Source organism: Schistocerca cancellata, chromosome 2 (assembly GCF_023864275.1).
Source record: "Schistocerca cancellata isolate TAMUIC-IGC-003103 chromosome 2, iqSchCanc2.1, whole genome shotgun sequence".
NCBI classification, from domain to species: Eukaryota; Metazoa; Arthropoda; class Insecta; order Orthoptera; family Acrididae; genus Schistocerca; species Schistocerca cancellata.
Window position 1 is genome coordinate 547,913,202 of NC_064627.1, and position 20,289 is coordinate 547,933,490.

The following is a 20,289-nucleotide window of genomic DNA, read 5'->3' on the forward strand; positions in this document are numbered from 1 at the left end:
TCTAAGTTCTAGGGGACTGATGACCTCAGATGTTAAGTCCCATAGTGCTCAGAGCCATTTGAACCATTTTGAACTACAACTTCTCCCGGATAATTATTTTGTTCAAATCGCACAAGAATTCCACCTGACGTAGTGTAATAATGTTGACTGTAAGCTGTGTTCATATCACTAAAATTACAGATCGTACATCAGAGCTTTTATAATTTTTCTGTCTTCGATGGATTTAATTATTCTTAGCAAATTGATCATGAAAAGCAACCACAGAATACCACCCGCACACAACACTGACGTATGCTACCAGAAATATTTTTCTCCGTGATTCGTGCGTAGTTTAATTTTGGCCCATACATCAGCAATGAAATCTTGTTCAACAATAAATACCATCAGCACTGTTCTTAGAAGATGCAGTCTGATTCGATTATTTTTTTCTTTTATAAATAGAGTTCAGTACCACCGGTGCACATTTATTTCTTACACATCGAAATATTGAAAGTTTGCAGTTTAAAGTAATTTAAATTTGCCGCTGTAATAAAAGTTAAGATGGCGGTCAACAAAAGATAGAGGATTTATTTTTTAATTAAGATTTTCCTTTTCCCAATAAATCATTGATGCCACCAATAAAAAATTATTAAATTGTTTTGAAAATTAGTTTAACACAAACCCATGCTATTTACAACTAGAAGTACAGACGAAGTTGCTATATAATCGCAACTAACAATGGCTGCGCTTCTTGTGGCTATGATAAAACAATTAATACAAAATTATAATTAAAAGAGGAAGTGAATTTTCAATAATTAATCATAAATAGTTTTAACGCATTTGGCTCTATTTGTTTTTACCAGCAAATGAACATAAAAGTACAATAATTTTACATTAAATGTTTTTCATTTAACAGACCTCAACTCGATTCGCGTCTTGCTTCGGCGATGTACACCAGAAGAAGACGACAAAAGGGTACACAACAAAAGAAAAGAATGACATAGATTAACAAAGAATGTGAGACAAATATTGTCTCTGATTTACATAATTATCATCTTTTTAAGAAATAATTACATAATTGAATCAATATTATCCACACGTTCATATACCACTCGTAATATATATATATATATATATATATATATATATGTATATGTATATGGTGGATGTTATAGGCTCCTGGTAGTCTAATGTTTAATGAAACCCACAGAAAATGTAGAAGTCGACAACCAAACTGGAATTTGAAGAGCCTTCCTCGCGAGTGCAGTGCGCCACCTCGCCCGGCACCTGTTGCTGGTGGGCGGCCACCTGCAGCGGAAGCTGCCGCAAGGGCGGTGGCGGCTACCCTGACCTCGGCCCTGCGGCCGCAGACACGTTCGCCGGGCGCGCGTGACGTCGCCTGCAGACGCGGCGGCCGCCTTCGGTGGCTGCTGCGGCGGCGGCGGCGGCGGCCCGCCCAGGTGTGTCGGCGGCTCAGCCAGTCCGCCACAGCTCCTCGCACTGAGCACACCTCGGCCCAGCCCGGCACCCCACGCACACCTGCCGCTGCACCGCGCGCACACGCATGGCCGCCCGCGAGACGCCGCCGCTCGCCGCCACCTGTTGCTCGTGAGTACCCACCTGTTGCTGGCGAGTACCCACCTGCTGGAGAATGCGCCGCTGTGCCCTCTCACTCATTTACAGTCAGGCGCTCACTTCTGCATAGTGATAGCGAGAATAGAATTCGAACTGGCGAATGGGCCGCACCGTCGCAATATCCCGAGGGAAGTTTTCGTAGCTCTGTGGCCAACAATAACCGAACTTCGAGAACGAACGAAACGCTCTCTGGTTTCCAGCTACGTCACGTGGTAAAATGCCACGAGCTTTCGACCACGCATTCCCTGACCATTACCGTTCGTTGTCTTTCGCTTGACAATGGCCGTGGTGTGCTTGGTAGAAAGCTCGTGGCATTTTAACCACTTGATATGCCTGGAAACCCGACAGCATTTTATTCAATGTTATCGCCGTCACGCTCTGCATTCTTACAGAATTTCGAGAACGGCTGTCGTCTTCTGGCACCACTGACAAAATAGAGTTGCATTTTTACAACGCAAGAACTTCACAGTGTTGTACAACAACGATCGAATGTTCAGCGTATAGCCGATCTCAATCGAAAAATTTCTGAATTTATTCAGGGATATTTTTTGAGTATATTCGTAGAAGGGACACGTGGTCTTCAATGGCTCGTTACAGATTAATAGTGTAGTAATGATTTATTTAGTTTGAGTTCCTAATTACCTTTGTTACTGTGAAAATATCTTCACAACAATGAAGAACGCTCTAACATCCAATTACCAACGTACAGCACAAAATACAGAATAATTCAACAACTCACAGATACAAAAGTACTGTCATGAGGGTATCTTTGTTGTAGCAGCAGCTCAGCATAGTGTAGCTGGGCCGCTCTTCTATTGCATTCAGTGAACCCACATACGAGGTGCATATTGGCAAACTCTTCGTCAACAAACCTATGCATACTGCCGTGTATCACTGTTAATGTATTACTAACACTGCAGGGGGGAAAAAAAACGAGGCAGGCACGACCAGTACTGCATTCAAGATGGGAATCAGTGGTATACAAGAGGAATACCGTGAAGTTACTGTCTTCTGATGAGCAGTCCACCAGTACATCAGTATGCGACCTCGTATGAATAAGATATTCAAGCACGGTGAATACTGCGTACTCTTCAATGTTATTGTGATGCTTTAAACAGTTGTCCGCCCTTGATAGCTGAGTGGTCAGCGCGATGGAATGTCATACTTAACGGCCCGGGTTCGATTCCCGGCTGAGTCGCAGGTTTTCTCCGCTCAGCAACTAGGTGTTGTGTTGTCCTTATCATCCCCATTTCATCCCCATCGACATGCAAGTCGCCGAAGTGGCGTCAACTCGAAAGACTTGCACCAGGCCTCCCGACGGGAGGCCCTAGCCACACGGCATTTCCATTCATCTACTTTAAACAGTGAAAAGTAATAATAGCTCGACTTCTACCATTTCATTTCTAAGATGTTTAAATGTTATTCGTGTAATTTAAAATGCTTATGAAATACATGTTTACATAAACCAGCAGCGGCTGTACGAACTTTATCAAAATGTGCCAGTAGCTCCGATTTATGTAGACCACAGAGCTTAGATGGCCTACATAGACCGACATCAATAACACATTATTGAAGGTATTTTAATTCCGTCTTCGCAGCTACAAGAAAATGCATATTTTGTCATCAAATGCGTTTAGCTTCATTGAAATAAAACATCATCAATGGTGGTATTGCATGCCTGGATTTTCGCTCGTGAAATACCTTCACTGATGATGCTTTATCTCAATAAAAGGAAACGCGTTTGGTGATAAAACACGGTTTTTCTTGTAGTTGAGAAAAAAAGAATTTTAAATACCTTCAACAACTGTAAACCAACAACGGACAATATGGTCGCATAAATGAAGAATTAATAGCGCATTTCAATAAAATTTATACAGCAGCTGATAGTGTACATAAACCTGCGTTTCGTGAAACATATAAATGGAACACTACCTTACAAAAATGTTAAAATGCCCACTTGGTGATATAGAGTAACAGTCTGTAAATACTAATTTGGTTTGGCTAAATGGCTAACGATAAGTCAACTACATATTTTTTTAATGTGAACTTGAGGGCGGAGGGTTAAGTGGAGATCACTATTGACAACAGCAAGTGTCGTGAGTGAACCGAACAAGTTTGCTTCCGACCTAAACACAAAGCGCATACCGTCGGTATTTGTACTACTCTGCAGATATTTTTAGTGCAGTACAGACAGGAGTAAGAAATCGAACGAAATGCGATAGCTCTGTAACAAACCAGCTGAGACGACGTTCCATTTATGCCGACATTGCTTTCAGCCTGTATATGGATGTTAAATATGAACAAGCGGACATTTTATACGACAGTGGGAGAATGCTCACTGTTCTTTGCGCTGTACGAGAGTGCTCGGACAGAGGTAGAGAGACGGACAAGGCTGCCACTGTTGACGTGGGCACGTCGGCCAGTGCGCCTCCAGTCACCCAGCGCCGTCGTTGGGATCCACCTGGCGACAGGCATACGGGGTCCCCGAGGCAGCTGATGGAGGCTGCTGTCATTTTGTTCCAAAGAAACTGGTATTCACACAGATTTGTCTTGAATACACCAAACATGCAAAGACCTACTCTCGAATTACGGAGTTCTTCCGAGTGGGTAGGTAGCGTTTCGCACTGAAGCTGATCAACAGTTTACATAGCCACAGATACGTCGTATGGTAGGTCACATGTCAATAAGTGCATATGATTCTTTATGTGGATGCTTCATTTGATAAAGGGGGGAGTTTAGTGCCTTGGAACAGTTTCGGACTGCACCCTATTACGACACTGTAATAGCAGTTTAATATATTTTCTTATTCCATTTTCAGATGCTGTGTGCTGCAGCCTTTTTTTTAGTTTTTTGGAAAAGTTAGGTTTCCCCAAATGTGAAAAACGATGCTACAACATCGTCATGTTCCTAAGAGCAAAGATTCTATTCAAATTTAAAAGTGCTGCAAGCGGGAAAATTTTGTCAGTACTGTTTTTAATTGTCTGTGTGTTACATTATAACTCTGATTCACATAAATAACCTGTGGGCATTATCAAAAACCAGTTGCAAGTTAAAATCATTTTGAAGTAGAAACTATTCGGAAGCACCATAAATTTCCATTTTCAAGACAGAGAAAATTGTTAAGACATTAAATAAACTCCGTTAATTTTTAAATATCGCCTGTTCCTGTTTGAAGTTAATAGAAGGTACACAACTGACAAAGAATGCCTTAACTATCCTCTATCCTCATGTTATATGAATACGAAATTTCAGTGCCTGTGTTGTTGAGAAGAGCGATGCAATGCTCCTTCGGACATGCCTACATGTCCTAAAGAACATTGCATCGGTCTTCTCAACAACACAACCACTGCAATTTCGTATTTATCCGTCGATACCGGGCAGCGACATTCAATTAAAAAACTGTCCTGCCCTGTACGAACATGTGTACGAGCAGACGTGGCGACGCAGGAACAACGTATAAAAGTTCGGGTCTGGCCGGGGGACGTGCACGGATAGCCAAGCCGGCCCGCTGTAACACAGAAAGTGAGTGAATGGATCAACGACGAACTTGAAGGGGTGTCAAGCGACGGCCGGAAGCGTGTAGCGGGAAATCCGAGTTCGAGCCCCGGCCCAGCACAAATTTTCACTGTTGTCATTCCGTTGTACAGCTGATGGTTGTTCACATTCGCAACTGCAACTACATTTCACGTTGTGAAAATAGTTATAAACATATGTAGCATTTTTCTCACCATAAACCCTGTAACTGAGGCATTAACAATATCTCTCAAATAGCTTAATGTATTATACAGCACTCAGATATGTAGAACCCGTAATATTTACGAACGCTGTACAAAACACAGCTTGTGCCTCGCAACAACAAAAACAGTACAAATTCCGTAAATTGCTTATTGAGGTTTCTAGAGCTCATCCAGTCATGTTATTCAAAAATCAGTAATTAGATTGGAAAACCGGCCAGTAAACATCATGTTCCCGTAGGTACAACATCCACGAACTACAACACTCTCGCCTACAGCACCAGAATAAACACAAGTTGTTTGGGAATTTCCCTACCAAAGTTCCAGAGAGTGTCGACAGATAATGGTTTCAATAGAAACCCATGTCCGCAGTACGTGCCGTATCCTCGCTACAGCAAGAGACTTGTAAAGCAATGTGTTTCTCTCTCTTCAACGTGCTTGGTGAAATGTCAGTAGTAGTTCAGATCGAGAAAGTTCGTGCAGCGGTTAAGACGCTGCACCCGTATTTCGGAGAACTGTGGTACAAGTCCCCGTCCAGCCTTACGCTGTGGTTTCCCCAAATCGCGTTTCTTCGAAATGGGCTCAGCCGATTGTCTTCCCCATCCCTTCCAAAGTGCTAAAGACTACAATGTCTGCTGGACTTAAGACACGCCCTGCCTCTCAGTAAATTCATGTAAAAATTACTCCATTTGTTACCAGCTACCTAGTGTGCCAGCAATTCTCGACGCTAAGGACAGATCAAACGTACGATATTCAAGCGTAAAGCTGTATAATGGGCGTCTCTCCTTCCACTCATGGTCCAGATACTCTTCCAAATTACACCAGCGGTTAGCAACTGGCATTGTTACCGCATTATTTAATTGAATGTCAGTGACTGAGCTATTGTCGCTCTTTAGTCAGTAGGTCAGTAGTAGCGGAGAAATGAAACGTATTTCTTACCTGTTTACTGGTGTTCAACCACTGTCTAACATATCATTTCCCAGTCACCCATATGTGCTTAACCTGTTCGCTACTATAGTTGGCTCACTCAGTTGCCTGCTGCAGAGGGAATTTTTGTTCGTCTTGAAGATGATGGGCCAGTCTTTCCCGTATCCTCCTAAACAGATAGTGATTAGGTAGATTTTAAGGGCGAGTATGTCTCCGGGATAGTTGGAGTTTTCAATACCTGACAGAAAGTAGCACATCACGGAAGTGCGGCAAGCAGTAGCATGAAATGGTCAGTGAGAATGTCTTCGCCGGCCGAGGTGGCCGAGCGGTTGTAGGCGCTACAGTCTGGAACCGCGCGACCGCTACGGTCACAGGTTCGAATCCTGCCTCGGGCATGGATGTGTGTGATGTCCTTAGGTTAGTTAGGTTTAAGTAGTTCTAAGTTCTAGGGGACTGATGACCTCAGAAGTTAAGTCTCATAGTGCTCAGAGCCATTTGAACCATTTGAATCTCTTCCCTAATTCCGATTGCCTGCAATGCCCAGAGGCTAAATAATGTCGTGGAGCTTTTTGGGAGCTCACAAAATCTTAGGGTCGCCTAGTCGTAGTTGCCCTCTGTGGCGGTGTTTGTGTCTTAAAGTGGTTATTATTTCGGAAGTACGGAGTTAGTAATCCTCCGTGATTAAAGAGTTTATTTTTCCCCGTACGGAAAGCCTACAAACCATTCAGAAGTGCGCTCCAGTACGCGAGCGTGCAATTCCGCTCAGGCACTTTCCTGTTTTTCTCGGCGAGTGATGGGAATTTACGAGAGTGGCCTTCTTCGGTAAACAGAGAGATATCAGAGTATAGCGCGGTGCCAGTATCTAGCTGGGCGGTAATGTTTTAGTTAACGAGATGGACTTGCCTAGGGTTAATTAGTGCCAATAAATTTGACTTCTTTCCGTGAAAATTGGAGAGTGATGATTTTTGACTGGCTCTTTTCGTATTGAATATAAACTGCATTGCTGTTTTGTGGTTGTGGTGATTACGGGAGAAAATTGTTAATTGCCAGTTGGAAGGGTCTAATGAAATGTTAGTGAAAAACATATTCCATTACAGTGGCCGTATCTCGGAATCCTTCCTGAAAGTGGGTAGATAACTATGGAGCTTTTTCATTGTTGACTTAAGAGAAGTTGAGCCCTATCTCACAGGTTAAAACAAGGCTGGCGGCCGTCAAGTGTACACGAGTGGGCCTTCCGATCTGAAAGCCCATATCGATGATGTTTCGTTGAATGGTTCGTACGCTGACACTTGATGATGGTCCAGCATTGAAATCTGTAGCAGTTTACGGAAGTGTTGCACTTCTGTCATACTGAACGATTTTCTTCAGACGTTGTTGGTCCCGCTCTTGCAGGATCTTATTCCAGCCGTAGCGATGTCGGAGATTTGATGTTGTACTGGACTCCTGATTTTTACGGTACACTCGTGAAATGGTCGTACTGGAAAATCCCCACATCATCGCTGCCTCTGAGATGCTGTGTCTCATCGCTCGTGCGCCGACTATAACACCACTGTCAGATTCACTTAAATCTTGATAACCCGCCACAGTAGCTTCAGTAACCGATCTAACAAATGCACCAGACACTTGACTTATACACTCCTGGAAATGGAAAAAAGAACACATTGACACCGGTGTGTCAGACCCACCATACTTGCTCCGGACACTGCGAGAGGGCTGTACAAGCAATGATCACACGCACGGCACAGCGGACACACCAGGAACCGCGGTGTTGGCCGTCGAATGGCGCTAGCTGCGCAGCATTTGTGCACCGCCGCCGTCAGTGTCAGCCAGTTTGCCGTGGCATACGGAGCTCCATCGCAGTCTTTAACACTGGTAGCATGCCGCGACAGCGTGGACGTGAACCGTATGTGCAGTTGACGGACTTTGAGCGAGGGCGTATAGTGGGCATGCGGGAGGCCGGGTGGACGTAACGCCGAATTGCTCAACACGTGGGGCGTGAGGTCTCCACAGTACATCGATGTTGTCGCCAGTGGTCGGCGGAAGGTGCACGTGCCCGTCGACCTGGGACCGGACCGCAGCGACGCACGGATGCACGCCAAGACCGTAGGATCCTACGCAGTGCCGTAGGGGACCGCACCGCCACTTCCCAGCAAATTAGGGACACTGTTGCTCCTGGGGTATCGGCGAGGACCATTCGCAACCGTCTCCATGAAGCTGGGCTACGGTCCCACACACCGTTAGGCCGTCTTCCGCTCACGCCCCAACATCGTGCAGCCCGCCTCCAGTGGTGTCGCGACAGGCGTGAATGGAGGGACGAATGGAGACGTGTCGTCTTCTGCGATGAGAGTCGCTTCTGCCTTGGTGCAAATGATGGCCCTATGCGTGTTTGGCGCCGTGCAGGTGAGCGCCACAATCAGGACTGCATACGACCGAGGCACACAGGGCCAACACCCGGCATCATGGTGTGGGGAGCGATCTCCTACACTGGCCGTACACCACTGGTGATCGTCGAGGGGACACTGAATAGTGCACGGTACATCCAAACCGTCATCGAACCCATCGTTCTACCATTCCTAGACCGGCAAGGGAACTTGCTGTTCCAACAGGACAATGCACGTCCGCATGTATCCCGTGCCACCCAACGTGCTCTAGAAGGTGTAAGTCAACTACCCTGGCCAGCAAGATCTCCGGATCTGTCCCCCATTGAGCATGTTTGGGACTGGATGAAGCGTCGTCTCACGCGGTCTGCACGTCCAGCACGAACGCTGGTCCAACTGAGGCGCCAGGTGGAAATGGCATGGCAAGCCGTTCCACAGGACTACATCCAGCATCTCTACGATCGTCTCCATGGGAGAATAGCAGCCTGCATTGCTGCGAAAGGTGGATATACACTGTACTAGTGCCGACATTGTGCATGCTCTGTTGCCTGTGTCTATGTGCCTGTGGTTCTGTCAGTGAGATCATGTGATGTATCTGACCCCAGGAATGTGTCAATAAAGTTTCCCCTTCCTGGGACAATGAATTCACGGTGTTCTTATTTCAATTTCCAGGAGTGTATATGCGTTGCCGACTGCAGTGCCGTATTCTGCCTGTTTACATATCTCTGTATTTGAATGCGCATGCCTCTACCAGTTTCTTTGGCTCGTCAGTGTAAAACTGTGGGCCAGTGAGCCGCGTAGTTTGTCTTGCGCGCCGCACACCGGCAGTGGTGCAGGGGTTCCGGTCGCGGCGGAGAGCGATTTAGCGCGACGCTACGAAAGCTTCGAGGAACGGACAAAAGGAACTTATCAGCTGGACCTGCGCTCCACCGAACAAGTGCTCCTACTCAAACCATCGTCTGCCCAGCGCCCTTTGCATGTCCTAGAAAATTGTAAGAGGAATTTCCAAACAGTCTGTATACATTCACCCTGCGTGAAATATAATCTATCTTCATTTGATTATTCTTAGAGAAGGGTAAGACGATGCCTTGGGGTTACTTGAAGACATATGGAATGTACATTTGCCGGCCGGTTTGGCCGAGCGGTTCTAGGCGCTTCAGTCTGGAACCGCGCGACCGCACGGGCGCAGGTTCGAATCCTGCCTCGGGCATGGATGTGTGTGATGTCCTTAGGTTAGTTAAGTTTAAGTAGTTCTAAGTTCTAGGGGACTGATGACCTCAGATGTTGTCTCATAGTGCACAGAGCAATTTTTTGAATGTACATGTACAATATGGTTTAAAACGCACAAGAAAACAGCTATCCGACAGTTTCCGAGGAATCTTTGTGTCTGTTCGAGTTACACTGCAAATGGAGTGAGACACTGAACAAACTTCATTCGAGATAAAAATACAGTCTTCTTTGCGGAGGTTTTTATTTTCAAATTTCAATGACGTTGCAGGCATCTTCAGATAATCTACAAAGCAAAATATTACAAAATTAGGTATAAGGAAACGTCCTGATCAAATACGTACTCAACGGAAAACGTTTTTATGCAAACTTACAGAAAATTGTTACGACGCACGCCGTCCATAAAATAAGGAGTACACCGCACATTTCGTGATAGTTATCAGACTTCAGTGAGGCAGTACACAAGTAGCAAAACCCTTCCCAGTCTCGATGGAGAATGATCTGTAAAATGACATGTATATTTGTATATTCTGGAACAGTGGTTACGTCACGAACTCATATTTAGGCTTTCCGTGGTTTCAGAAAATTGTTTTAGAGGAATGTCAGGATAGTTAATCCAACAGGGCCACAGCCAACTCCTACTCGCATCCAAGTAGTTGTTCAGTTTCTGAAATCCTCAATGTGGAATATTTGTAAATTTACGATGTTCCTTTTCATGGTTTGGAAACAGTAGAAACATTTTTAATAAACAATGTTTATGTATTATTGTCAATTACTGACATTAATCCACGTTTCCCCTTTGGACTATTGAAACTTGTGTGATACACTTTTACATAGTACCATATTTGTCCACCAAGAATAAAATTTTACGTCTTCATCTTGTCAATGGAATTGCAAAAGTTGCATTGGAGCTCCTAAGAGCCTCGAAAGAAACTACGAGCTATATTTTTTTAAGTTAAGATATGGAAAGGATGTACTTCTTTCATGCACCAACTACAAGCAATTCGAGAACTATGCAGTACGTGAATAACTAGTGATTTACAGAAAGTAACTGTGTTATAAGCAGAATTATATATATTTCAGTGTATCTACCGAAATGTTCACAAAATATTCAAATGTGTGTTAATTCCTAAGGGGCCAAACTGTTTAGGTCATCGGTCTCTAGACTTACACACTACTTAAACTAACTTATGCTAAGAACAATACACACACACCCATGCCCGAGGTAGGACTCGAACCTCAGGCGGGAGGCTACCGAAATGATAACAGGGAATTCTTTTACTGAGAAAAAGAATCAGAGTTGCAGTACAAATATTTGAATGTGAATCTATCCGCTCGTTTTAATGAGAGCTTATAATGATTTCAATTGAGAGAAAAAACAGACAGAAAATCTGTCTTTCTTTTATACAGGTATGAAATTCCAGCTTCTTAAGTTCTACAGCAGATGTGTACCACTTTCCTGGTTTGTTGTTCCTCTATCTAAATAGCCTTTGTGTCTCACATTTTGAATTAGCTGCAACGCATTTATTTTTTCTGCGCACGGGTTGAAAAGTGTACACAACAGACGGCGGCCAGTCAGTGCTATCTGAGGATGACGCAATGAGACGAAAACCGCCTGGTAGGTGAGATGTTCCAAAGCGTCGACAGTTGCCCGTGACATTTATCGTTATAAACATGCAATACTGAGTAGTTGCTTAAGAATTGTTTTCACGATCCCCGCAGCTTCATAAGATTGTATTAGAAGTAATAATTTTAAATCACTACATGTACATTTTCTTATGTAGTGCGGACTAATAGACACATTCGCGGGAAATGCCAATAGCACTACTGCACTGCTTTCATTACGTTTGTTACTTTCAGGTTTACGTTGAATCCATCGCGGAAGTGGCGTCAAAGAGCTTTTGAATACTTCAGTACCCTTCGGGACTCGAAACATAACTGTACTTCTCGAAACGTGCGTTTAAATACTGTTACCACAAACTACGCCCAAATAACATCAGACTTTTTGGTTGGGACCTGCGAACACATCTTTCGACAAAGTACAATTACATGTGCGCCAGAAGACTTTTTTAAGCCATAGTACCCCCCTCCTCCAGAAACACTTCATTTACAGACAGAACGCGAGAGTAAATTTGTTGATACCTTTCAGTCGATGCTACAAATAGTAACGTAACCGCGACAACTAACCTGTCTGCATTCCGAATAAAGTATAATTTTGGTGAATGTGATCCTGCTGAGCTAAAATGTTGGTATTAATGAGAGTTCTACCCAAAGAAATTGTCGACTTCTTCTCAAAGAAAATATCATATGTAATGCGCGGCAAACGTACAGTATTTAACGGATAAATACGTACTTACAGCCCTTCCGAGGCTACTCTTTTTAACAGAATTGACATTGCGGCTCCGTAATACACTTTATGAGATTAAGAAAAGCCATCACCTTCTTTGAACTTTATCGAAAATTTCCTTACGTAATACAGCCTTTTCTTACGATAATTCTCTTTACCCCTTACTTCTGTAGAATCGCCTGCAATTCTCACAGCGTTCACTGAGATTGACTTCATACAGGCAACGGCAGAAGCATTGCAGGATGCTAATTTCCCATGACTGTTACCTGTGTGTGTGTGTGTGTGTGTGTGTGTGTGTGTGTGTGTGTGTGTGAGTGAGTGAGTGTGTGTGTGTGTGTGTGAGTGAGTGTGTGTGTGTGTGTGTGTGACTGCACTTGCGATCGTGGGTGTTAGTTGGTAACTCACATTGTAGATTTGTTGACCACTTTGTTGCCTATATCCACTACCTAACAGAAATTGAAACAGATGTAAAAATATATGTAAATATATGTAAATTCAACTTCATTCTGTACCAAAAACTAGCATAAAAAGAACTTCCACATACGGAGGGCAATAACGCAAGGAAAACGTTTTCTAAATGATCACACTACCCTACGAAATTGCACAATATTTTGCTGATTGAAGAAATTAACATAAAAGGCAACATAGACGGTTCAGAATGGCTTTAAAAGATGCCACATTCATTTTTTGCCTGACTGATCTAAGACGCCGAAACGCGGGTCACTGTCAAATAAATAATAATCTGCCGCATACGAGGACAGAGTTTCCTGTTTAATGCTAAAATAAAAATGGACGAATCTGCACAAATGAATTCGCGGGGCGCACACAATAGAGAAAAAAAAACTTGAGAAAACAAGAGTAAGAAAGACCTTGGTATGATCCTCCAGTCGAAGGAGGAAAACAGTCCGACTCCCGCCAGATATGCAGTATGGATATAAACATTTTGTTTTGAAATACAGTGGTTAAACTTAAATGCTGTTGGTAAGACTAACACGACACTGTTTGTGTGCCTCCATCTGCAAGAGTTGAACATATGCATGACGACAAGGATAGCTACACAAATGAATTAATTAACTCTGCAACTACCTTCACAAATATCATGTTCTTATAGACGGCAAGCAATCTGACCAGTTAATGAAGGCACTACAAATGTTTTAGGCCTATTGTTTACGAATTTTGTTCCAAAACATATTTTCAGACTTCAGTAAATAAGACCCCACTGAGAATGCCACAGGTGTGCTGAAACGTGTTTCGTTAAGAAGAATAGCACTAGAAGATTTGGCGATTTTCATGAAGAGACAGAGCTTACGTTCTAGTTTGTTCTGCAAACATGGCTGCTGTTAAAGGTCCAAAACATGGCGAAACCATGGAAAACTTAAGTCAGGATGACAGGACGTGGGATATGGCGTCACCTCCTCAAGAAAAGCGTCCGAGTCTCACGACGGGACGAACATGTGTGCGCGCGTGGCTACTACATTTGACGTTTCCCGCAGAAAACTCGGTGATGTCAGGTCAGAGTAAGGTGGGATGTTGCAGCCATCTCCGCCCGTCCACGGAAACCGCAGCACATGTAAATCATTGCGACCGCAGTGGGATTCTGACCGTGACATTGCGGCAAACGACACAGAGCTTTCCACGGTGCTTCCATGAGTGACTCCTGTAACAGCAGGAGTTATTCTCGGAGCACATTAACTAGGAAGAGTTGCAGCGATGATTCTTCGGCAGCAGCACAAATAAAACCATACTTATGAAATGAATAACCGATTCCTTGGTCCATATTCTCCCCGAAAAAGGTACTGCTAGAAGATTTAACATCTTGGACCGATTTTTCTTTTTATCTCTCGTTGGGATACCCTATCGAATTTGGAATGTCTATATGAAACACATGTTAACAGAATAAAATGAAATTAGAAACTGAGTAATTACTGGAAAATACAGCGCTTCCTGAATATTTACAAGCGTATGGATTGTATTAGAGTAAAGTGGGGCAAGACTGCGCACTTAAGGTTTAAACAGCGATATACTGCAGGAAACGTCACAAATTACAATTATATTTTAACTGGTATTTTATCTGAATTTTGCCTGTTATGTGACAGAGTCAGAAAGACATAGAAACAATTTAAACTGTAATTCGCACTTAATAAAAAAAGTAATGCAAATCCGCAGTCTTACCCGACCGTGGGGTAAGAGTGCGTTTCTAGTGGGGTAAATTTGTGCATTATTATCAAATGAGAAAAACATACGTGTCATTTAGTTCTTCGTCTTTTATTTAATTTATAGCGTACATAAACGTAATATACCTTTTTCTCAGCATATAACAGTTACTGTTGACCTAATGAACAAATCTGGGCCTGTCATCAAAAACATGCAAAAGTATTCCTGTTGGACGAAAATCTTTTTAACAGAGATCACACATGAAGTGGCTAGAACCTTCATAACAAGAGCAGGATTCATGCCACCACTCCTCGAACTTGAAACATTGAATCCAGTCTTCTGTTGGTGGGTTACTGTATTTTTCAGTACAGCCTGGACAGTGAAAAGTTTGTGAATTTTCCCTAGACGTATTTAAGTTTTGCTTCTTTTTGTTTGCTTGATCAGAATCAAACAGTTTCCTCTTTGGTCTCTTTATTTCTTGTTCTGTTGATTGGGATTCCAGATGCTTCTTGAATGGGGTCCCAGATACTATTTCTGACTTCTTTCCTTTCTTCTGTCTTTTTTGGTAATCTTTTCTTCTTGGCAAAGGCATTATTTCTTTTGGGGAAACGTAGGTACTTGGTCCTGGTTGTGGTTCATTTGTAGATGTCTCTGAACTTTGCCCCTGGAGAGATACAGTTACAACTGTGGATGCATCATTAAATTTGTCTCTTTGGTCTGTAACAGTCGAAGGCAGGAAATCTTCCTCGGTGGATATGTGACGATCGATTGGATAAATGCCACATATCTTGAACGCCTTTGTTGCCTTCGTTATTGTGGCCGTCCTTTGATAAGCGTTTCTAAACAATTCAGCGATACATTCTTGCGTAATTACATATCCAGGGTGGTTATTGAGCCACTGGTCGCATTCCTGTGAATAAAAGTCCTTCAGTGGCTTGAAAAAGCAGCGATCCACTGGCTGCATTTTGTGGTTGATGTGTGGAGGAATGGTAAGCACGTGAATGTTATGGTCCCTGCAGTAAAGAACGGCGTTCAGACCCAAATGTGACGAGTGATTGTCCAAAATTAACAAGACTGGATTATCTTCTGTCGGCTGTGTGTGTTTTTCAAAATGTTGTAGCCATGTGAGATACAAATCTGAGTTGATGTATCCAGCGTCCGAACAAATCATTAGTGACCCAGGAGGGGCACCGTTCTTCAAACTCTCCTTCATCCTTTTCCGAGGAAATGTTATTCCTGGAGGGATGTAACTCCCCCCAGCTCCCATACAACATACAACCGTTATCAGCTGACCTCTTTCTGCAGATGCTATTTTGCCTATGTGCTGCTTGCCACGTGTTGCAATCACTTTCGGCACTTTGTTAGGAACAGTTGTAATTCCTGACTCATCCATGTTATATATGCGATGAGGTTCAAATTTATATCTCTCCATCAGCGACGAAAGATTATCAAAGAAGATGCTCGTTTGCTGTTTGTTGAACCCATCACACGTCCGAGACTAGTCTCTGCAGGAAATCATAAGCCCAGTCCTTTCTGGCCATCTTAGTATTTTTGTCAAATTTTGTTTTTATGTCATTCCTCTCAGAGTAGTCATGAACTAATCTTCTGAAATCTTTCAGAGTCATACCATAATAACATTTGTCCAAAGATCTGCAGTGCTCGGCGAGTTCCAGTTCCTGTTCATCATTAAACATTCTACCGAATCTTCCCAGTTTGTTTACCCCAAAACCCTGAAAAAAGTGGGGGTGGAAGTACTAATTTTAAGCTTATCCCTTCGTAGGTAAAAGTTTCCAAAATAAAAAATATAGGGATAAAAGTACGCTTGCAAGGGCCTGGTACCTCTTTAAAGCGATTTCTGAGGGCAGCTTCACTTATTCCAAACTCCCTCGCTATTTGTCGTTTAGACTCGCCCTTTTTTCAAGCCCTCTTTTGCAGCTTCCAGCATTTCTGGAGCGCATGGTTTCCGTTCGATTTTCCTTCTGTAGACACTAAAATATAAAAAAAGGATTCTTAGAGGACTACTGTCGGTGTATCATATCCACCTCAACGTTCATAAATATTTCTAGGTCTATGAAAAAGCTGATAATTATAACGAATGGGGTAAGATTACGCACTGCGCAGTTTTGCCCCACCTGCAACGCATAAACTTGCCCCGCACTACGTCACTGCAGATTTTGATTGCACATGGAAACGCTTTGTAGGAATATAGATGTGTTAATATACCACAAGACTGACAATGCATCGTAGTACACAATGGAATAACGTTAAAATTGATAATCCCATTATTGCCTGAGTTATAGCTTATTTCCGGAACATGAAATGTTATATGAAAATAACGTAAAACAGTTCTTACCGCATTGCACAGCCGTTAACACCAGGACAACAATCAAACTACGGCAATAAAGGGTCAGCCACAGAGGCTATTTCGTGCCCTGCAGAGTAGCCAACTGCTGCATTACTAAAACTGAGATACAAGCCTTGCGCAGTCTTACCCGCCGCGCAATCTTACCCCACTCTGTGCACCTTGCCTCCGTAGCCCGACATCACGAACTCATACTACTGAGGATTCCCTCAAAACAGAGGTAGTAAGTCCGAATCGTGATGGATCAACAAATCTCCATCATCAGATTTTCCAGGATGAGAAGGTATTCGTGGAAGAAAAACATTTCTTGACTGGCAGTGTGTCAACTAAAGGCCTGGCTTATATTTCAATCCTCCTGTGAACTAAGGACATGGACGATTTACATCTATGTGTAATACTCACCAAACTAATGTAAGGATCAGCATGTGAGCGTGGACCACGTTCTGCCTTTGTGCCGTATCTAGATGAGTAGGCACGGAGTTCCGCTCTCCTCTTCCTTTCCTTTTGCCTCGTCCTGATCATATCCCTACACAACACCAACCCACCTCAGTCATCTAAAAGAAAGGCATTAATATCCGCCGGCCGTTGTGGCCGAGCCGTTCTAGGCGCTTCAGTCCTGAACCGTGCTGCTGCTACGGCCGCAGGTTCGAATCCTGCCTCGGGCATGGATGTGTGTGATACCCTTAGGTTAGTTAGGTTCAAGTAGTTCTATGTCTAGGAGACTGATTATCTCAGATGTTAAGTCTCATAGTGCTTAGAGCCATTTGAACCGTTAATATCCTCAGCCTTTAATGTCGTTTTACGTTTTCATAGCTTTCCCATATTTCTTTTGGAGATTGCTCAGATGTTTACATCAGTTCACACCACGGCCAATTCTCTTCTCTATCCTTGTCCATCTGAGCTATCTAATACTGTGTTCTTAATGGTCTCCACATTGACAGGGTATAAAAACTGTAACATTTCTTGTCCACTTAAAGTTATTAATAGTTCAATCGAGAACTCTTATTTTGTTCAAGAAATGAAGAGAACAAAACCTCCTTGTTTCATTTTTAATTCATTGGAATTATGCTACTGGCCATTAAAATTGCTACACCACGAGGATGACGTGCTACAGACGCGAAATTTAACCGACAGGAAGAAGATGCTGTGATATGCAAATGATTAGCTTTTCAGAGCATTCTACATCTACATCTACATGACTATTCTGCAATTCACATTTAAGTGCTTGGCAGAAGGTTCATCGAACCACAATCATACTATCTCTCTACCATTCCACTCCCGAATAGCGCGCGGAAAAAACGAACACCTAAACCTTTCTGTTCGAGCTCTGATTTCTCTTATTTTATTTTGATGATCATTCCTACCTATGTAGGTTGGGCTCAACAAAATATTTTCGCATTCGGAAGAGAAAGTTGGTGACTGAAATTTCGTAAATAGATCTCGCCGCTACGAAAAATGTCTTTGCTTTAATGACTTCCATCCCAATTCGCGTATCATATCTGCCACACTCTCTCCCCTATTACGTGATAATACAAAACGAGCTGCCCTTTTTTGCACCCTTTCGACGTCCTCCGTCAATCCCACCTGGTAAGGATCCCACACCGCGCAGCAATATTCTAACAGAGGACGAACGAGTGTAGTGTAATCTGTCTCTTTAGTGGACTTGTTGCATCTTCTAAGTGTCCTGCCAATGAAACGCAACCTTTGGCTCGCCTTCCCCACAATGTTATCTATGTGGTCTTTCCAAATGAAGTTGTTCATAATTTTCACACCCAGGTACTTAGTTGAATTGACAGCGTTGAGAATTGTACTATTTATCGAGTAATTGATTTCCAACGGATTTCTTTTGGAACTCATGTGGATCACCTCACACCTTTCGTTATTTAGCGTCAACTGCCACCTGCCACACCATACAGCAATCTTTTCTAAATCGCTTTGCAACTGATACTGGTCTTCGGATGACCTTACTAGACGGTGAATTACAGCATCATCTGCGAACAACCTAAGAGAACTGCTCAGATTGTCACCCAGGTCATTTATATAGATCAGGAACAGCAGAGGTCCCAGGACGCTTCCCTGGGGAACACACTTCAGTTTTACTCGATGATTTGCCGTCTATTACTACCAACTGCGACCTTCCTGACAGGAAATCACGAATCCAGTCGCACAACTGAGACGATACCCCATTCACACAAGGTTGGCGCCGTTGGCGACACCTACAACGTGCTGACATGAGGGAAGTTCCCAACCGATTTCCATACACAAACAAAAGTTGACCGGCGTTGCATGGTCAAACGTTGTTGTGATGCCTCGTGTAAGGAGGAGAAATGCGTACCATCACGTTTCCGACTTTGATAAAGGACGGATTGTAGCCTATCGCGATTGCGGTTTATCGTATCACGACATTGCTGCTCGCATTGGTCGAGATCCAATGACTGTTAGCAGATTATGGAATCAGTGGGTTCAGGAGGGTAATACGGAACGCCGTGCTGGATCCCAACGGCCTCATATCACTAGCCGTCGAGATGACAGGCATCTTATCCGCATGGCTGTAACGGATCGTGCAGCCACTTCTCGATCCCTGACTCAACAGATGGCGACGTTTGCAAGACAACAACCATCTGCACGAACAGTTCGACGACGTTTGCAATAGTATGGGCTATCAGCTCGGAGACCATGGCTGCGGTTACCCTTGGCGCTGCATCACAGACAGGAGCGCCTGCGATGGTGTACTCAACGACGAACCTGGATGCACGAATGGCGAAACGTCATTTTTTCGGATGAGTCCAGGTTCTGTTTACAGCATCATGATGGTCACATCCGTGTTTGGCGACATCGCGGTGAACGCACATTGAAAGCTCGTATTCGTCATCGCCATACTGACGTATCACCCGGCGTGATGGTATGGGGTGCCATTGGTTACACGTCTCGGTCACCTCTTGTTCGCATTGACGGCACTTTGAACAGTGGACGTTACATTTCAGATGTGTTACGACCCGTGGCTCTACCCTTCATTCGATCCCTTTGAAACCCTACATTTCAGCAGGATAATGCACGACCGCATCTTGCAGGTCCTGTACGGGCCTTTCTGGATACAGAAAATGTTCGACTGCTGCCCTGGCCAGCACATTCTCCAGATCTCCTCACCAATTCATAACGTCTGGTCGATGGTGGCCGAGCAACTGGCTCGCTACAATACGCCAGTCACTACTGTTGTTGAACTGTGATATCGTGTTGAAGCTGCATGGGCAGCTGTACCTGTATACGCCATCCAAGCTCTGTTTCACTCAATGCCCAGGCGTATCAAGACCGTTACTACGGCCAGAGGTGGTTGTTCTGGGTACTGATTTCTCAGGATCTATGCACCCAAATTGTGCGAAAATGTAATCACATATCAGTTCTAGTATAATATATTCGTCCAATGAATACCCGTTTATCATCTGCATTTCTTCTTGGTGAAGCAATTTTAATGGCCAGTAGCGTACAACGAAATCTCTTGACCATGGGTAAAAATTTCGGTAAATAGTTACATGTCGACTGATATCT

The 20,289-nt window shown here is 43.6% G+C and overlaps 1 protein-coding gene across 1 annotated transcript in view; it reads left to right on the top strand.

The window, feature by feature from the left end:
- The first annotated feature begins 1,465 nt into the window (after nt 1-1,465).
- LOC126146686 (pH-sensitive chloride channel 2-like) overlaps nt 1,466-20,289 on the top strand; it is a 289,984-nt gene continuing 271,160 nt past the window's right edge. Inside the window, exon 1 of the mRNA XM_049915638.1 lies at nt 1,466-1,587. Within this exon, the coding sequence (XP_049771595.1) occupies nt 1,544-1,587 (44 nt within the window). The 5' untranslated portion in view covers nt 1,466-1,543. The remainder of the gene's footprint in view (nt 1,588-20,289) is intronic.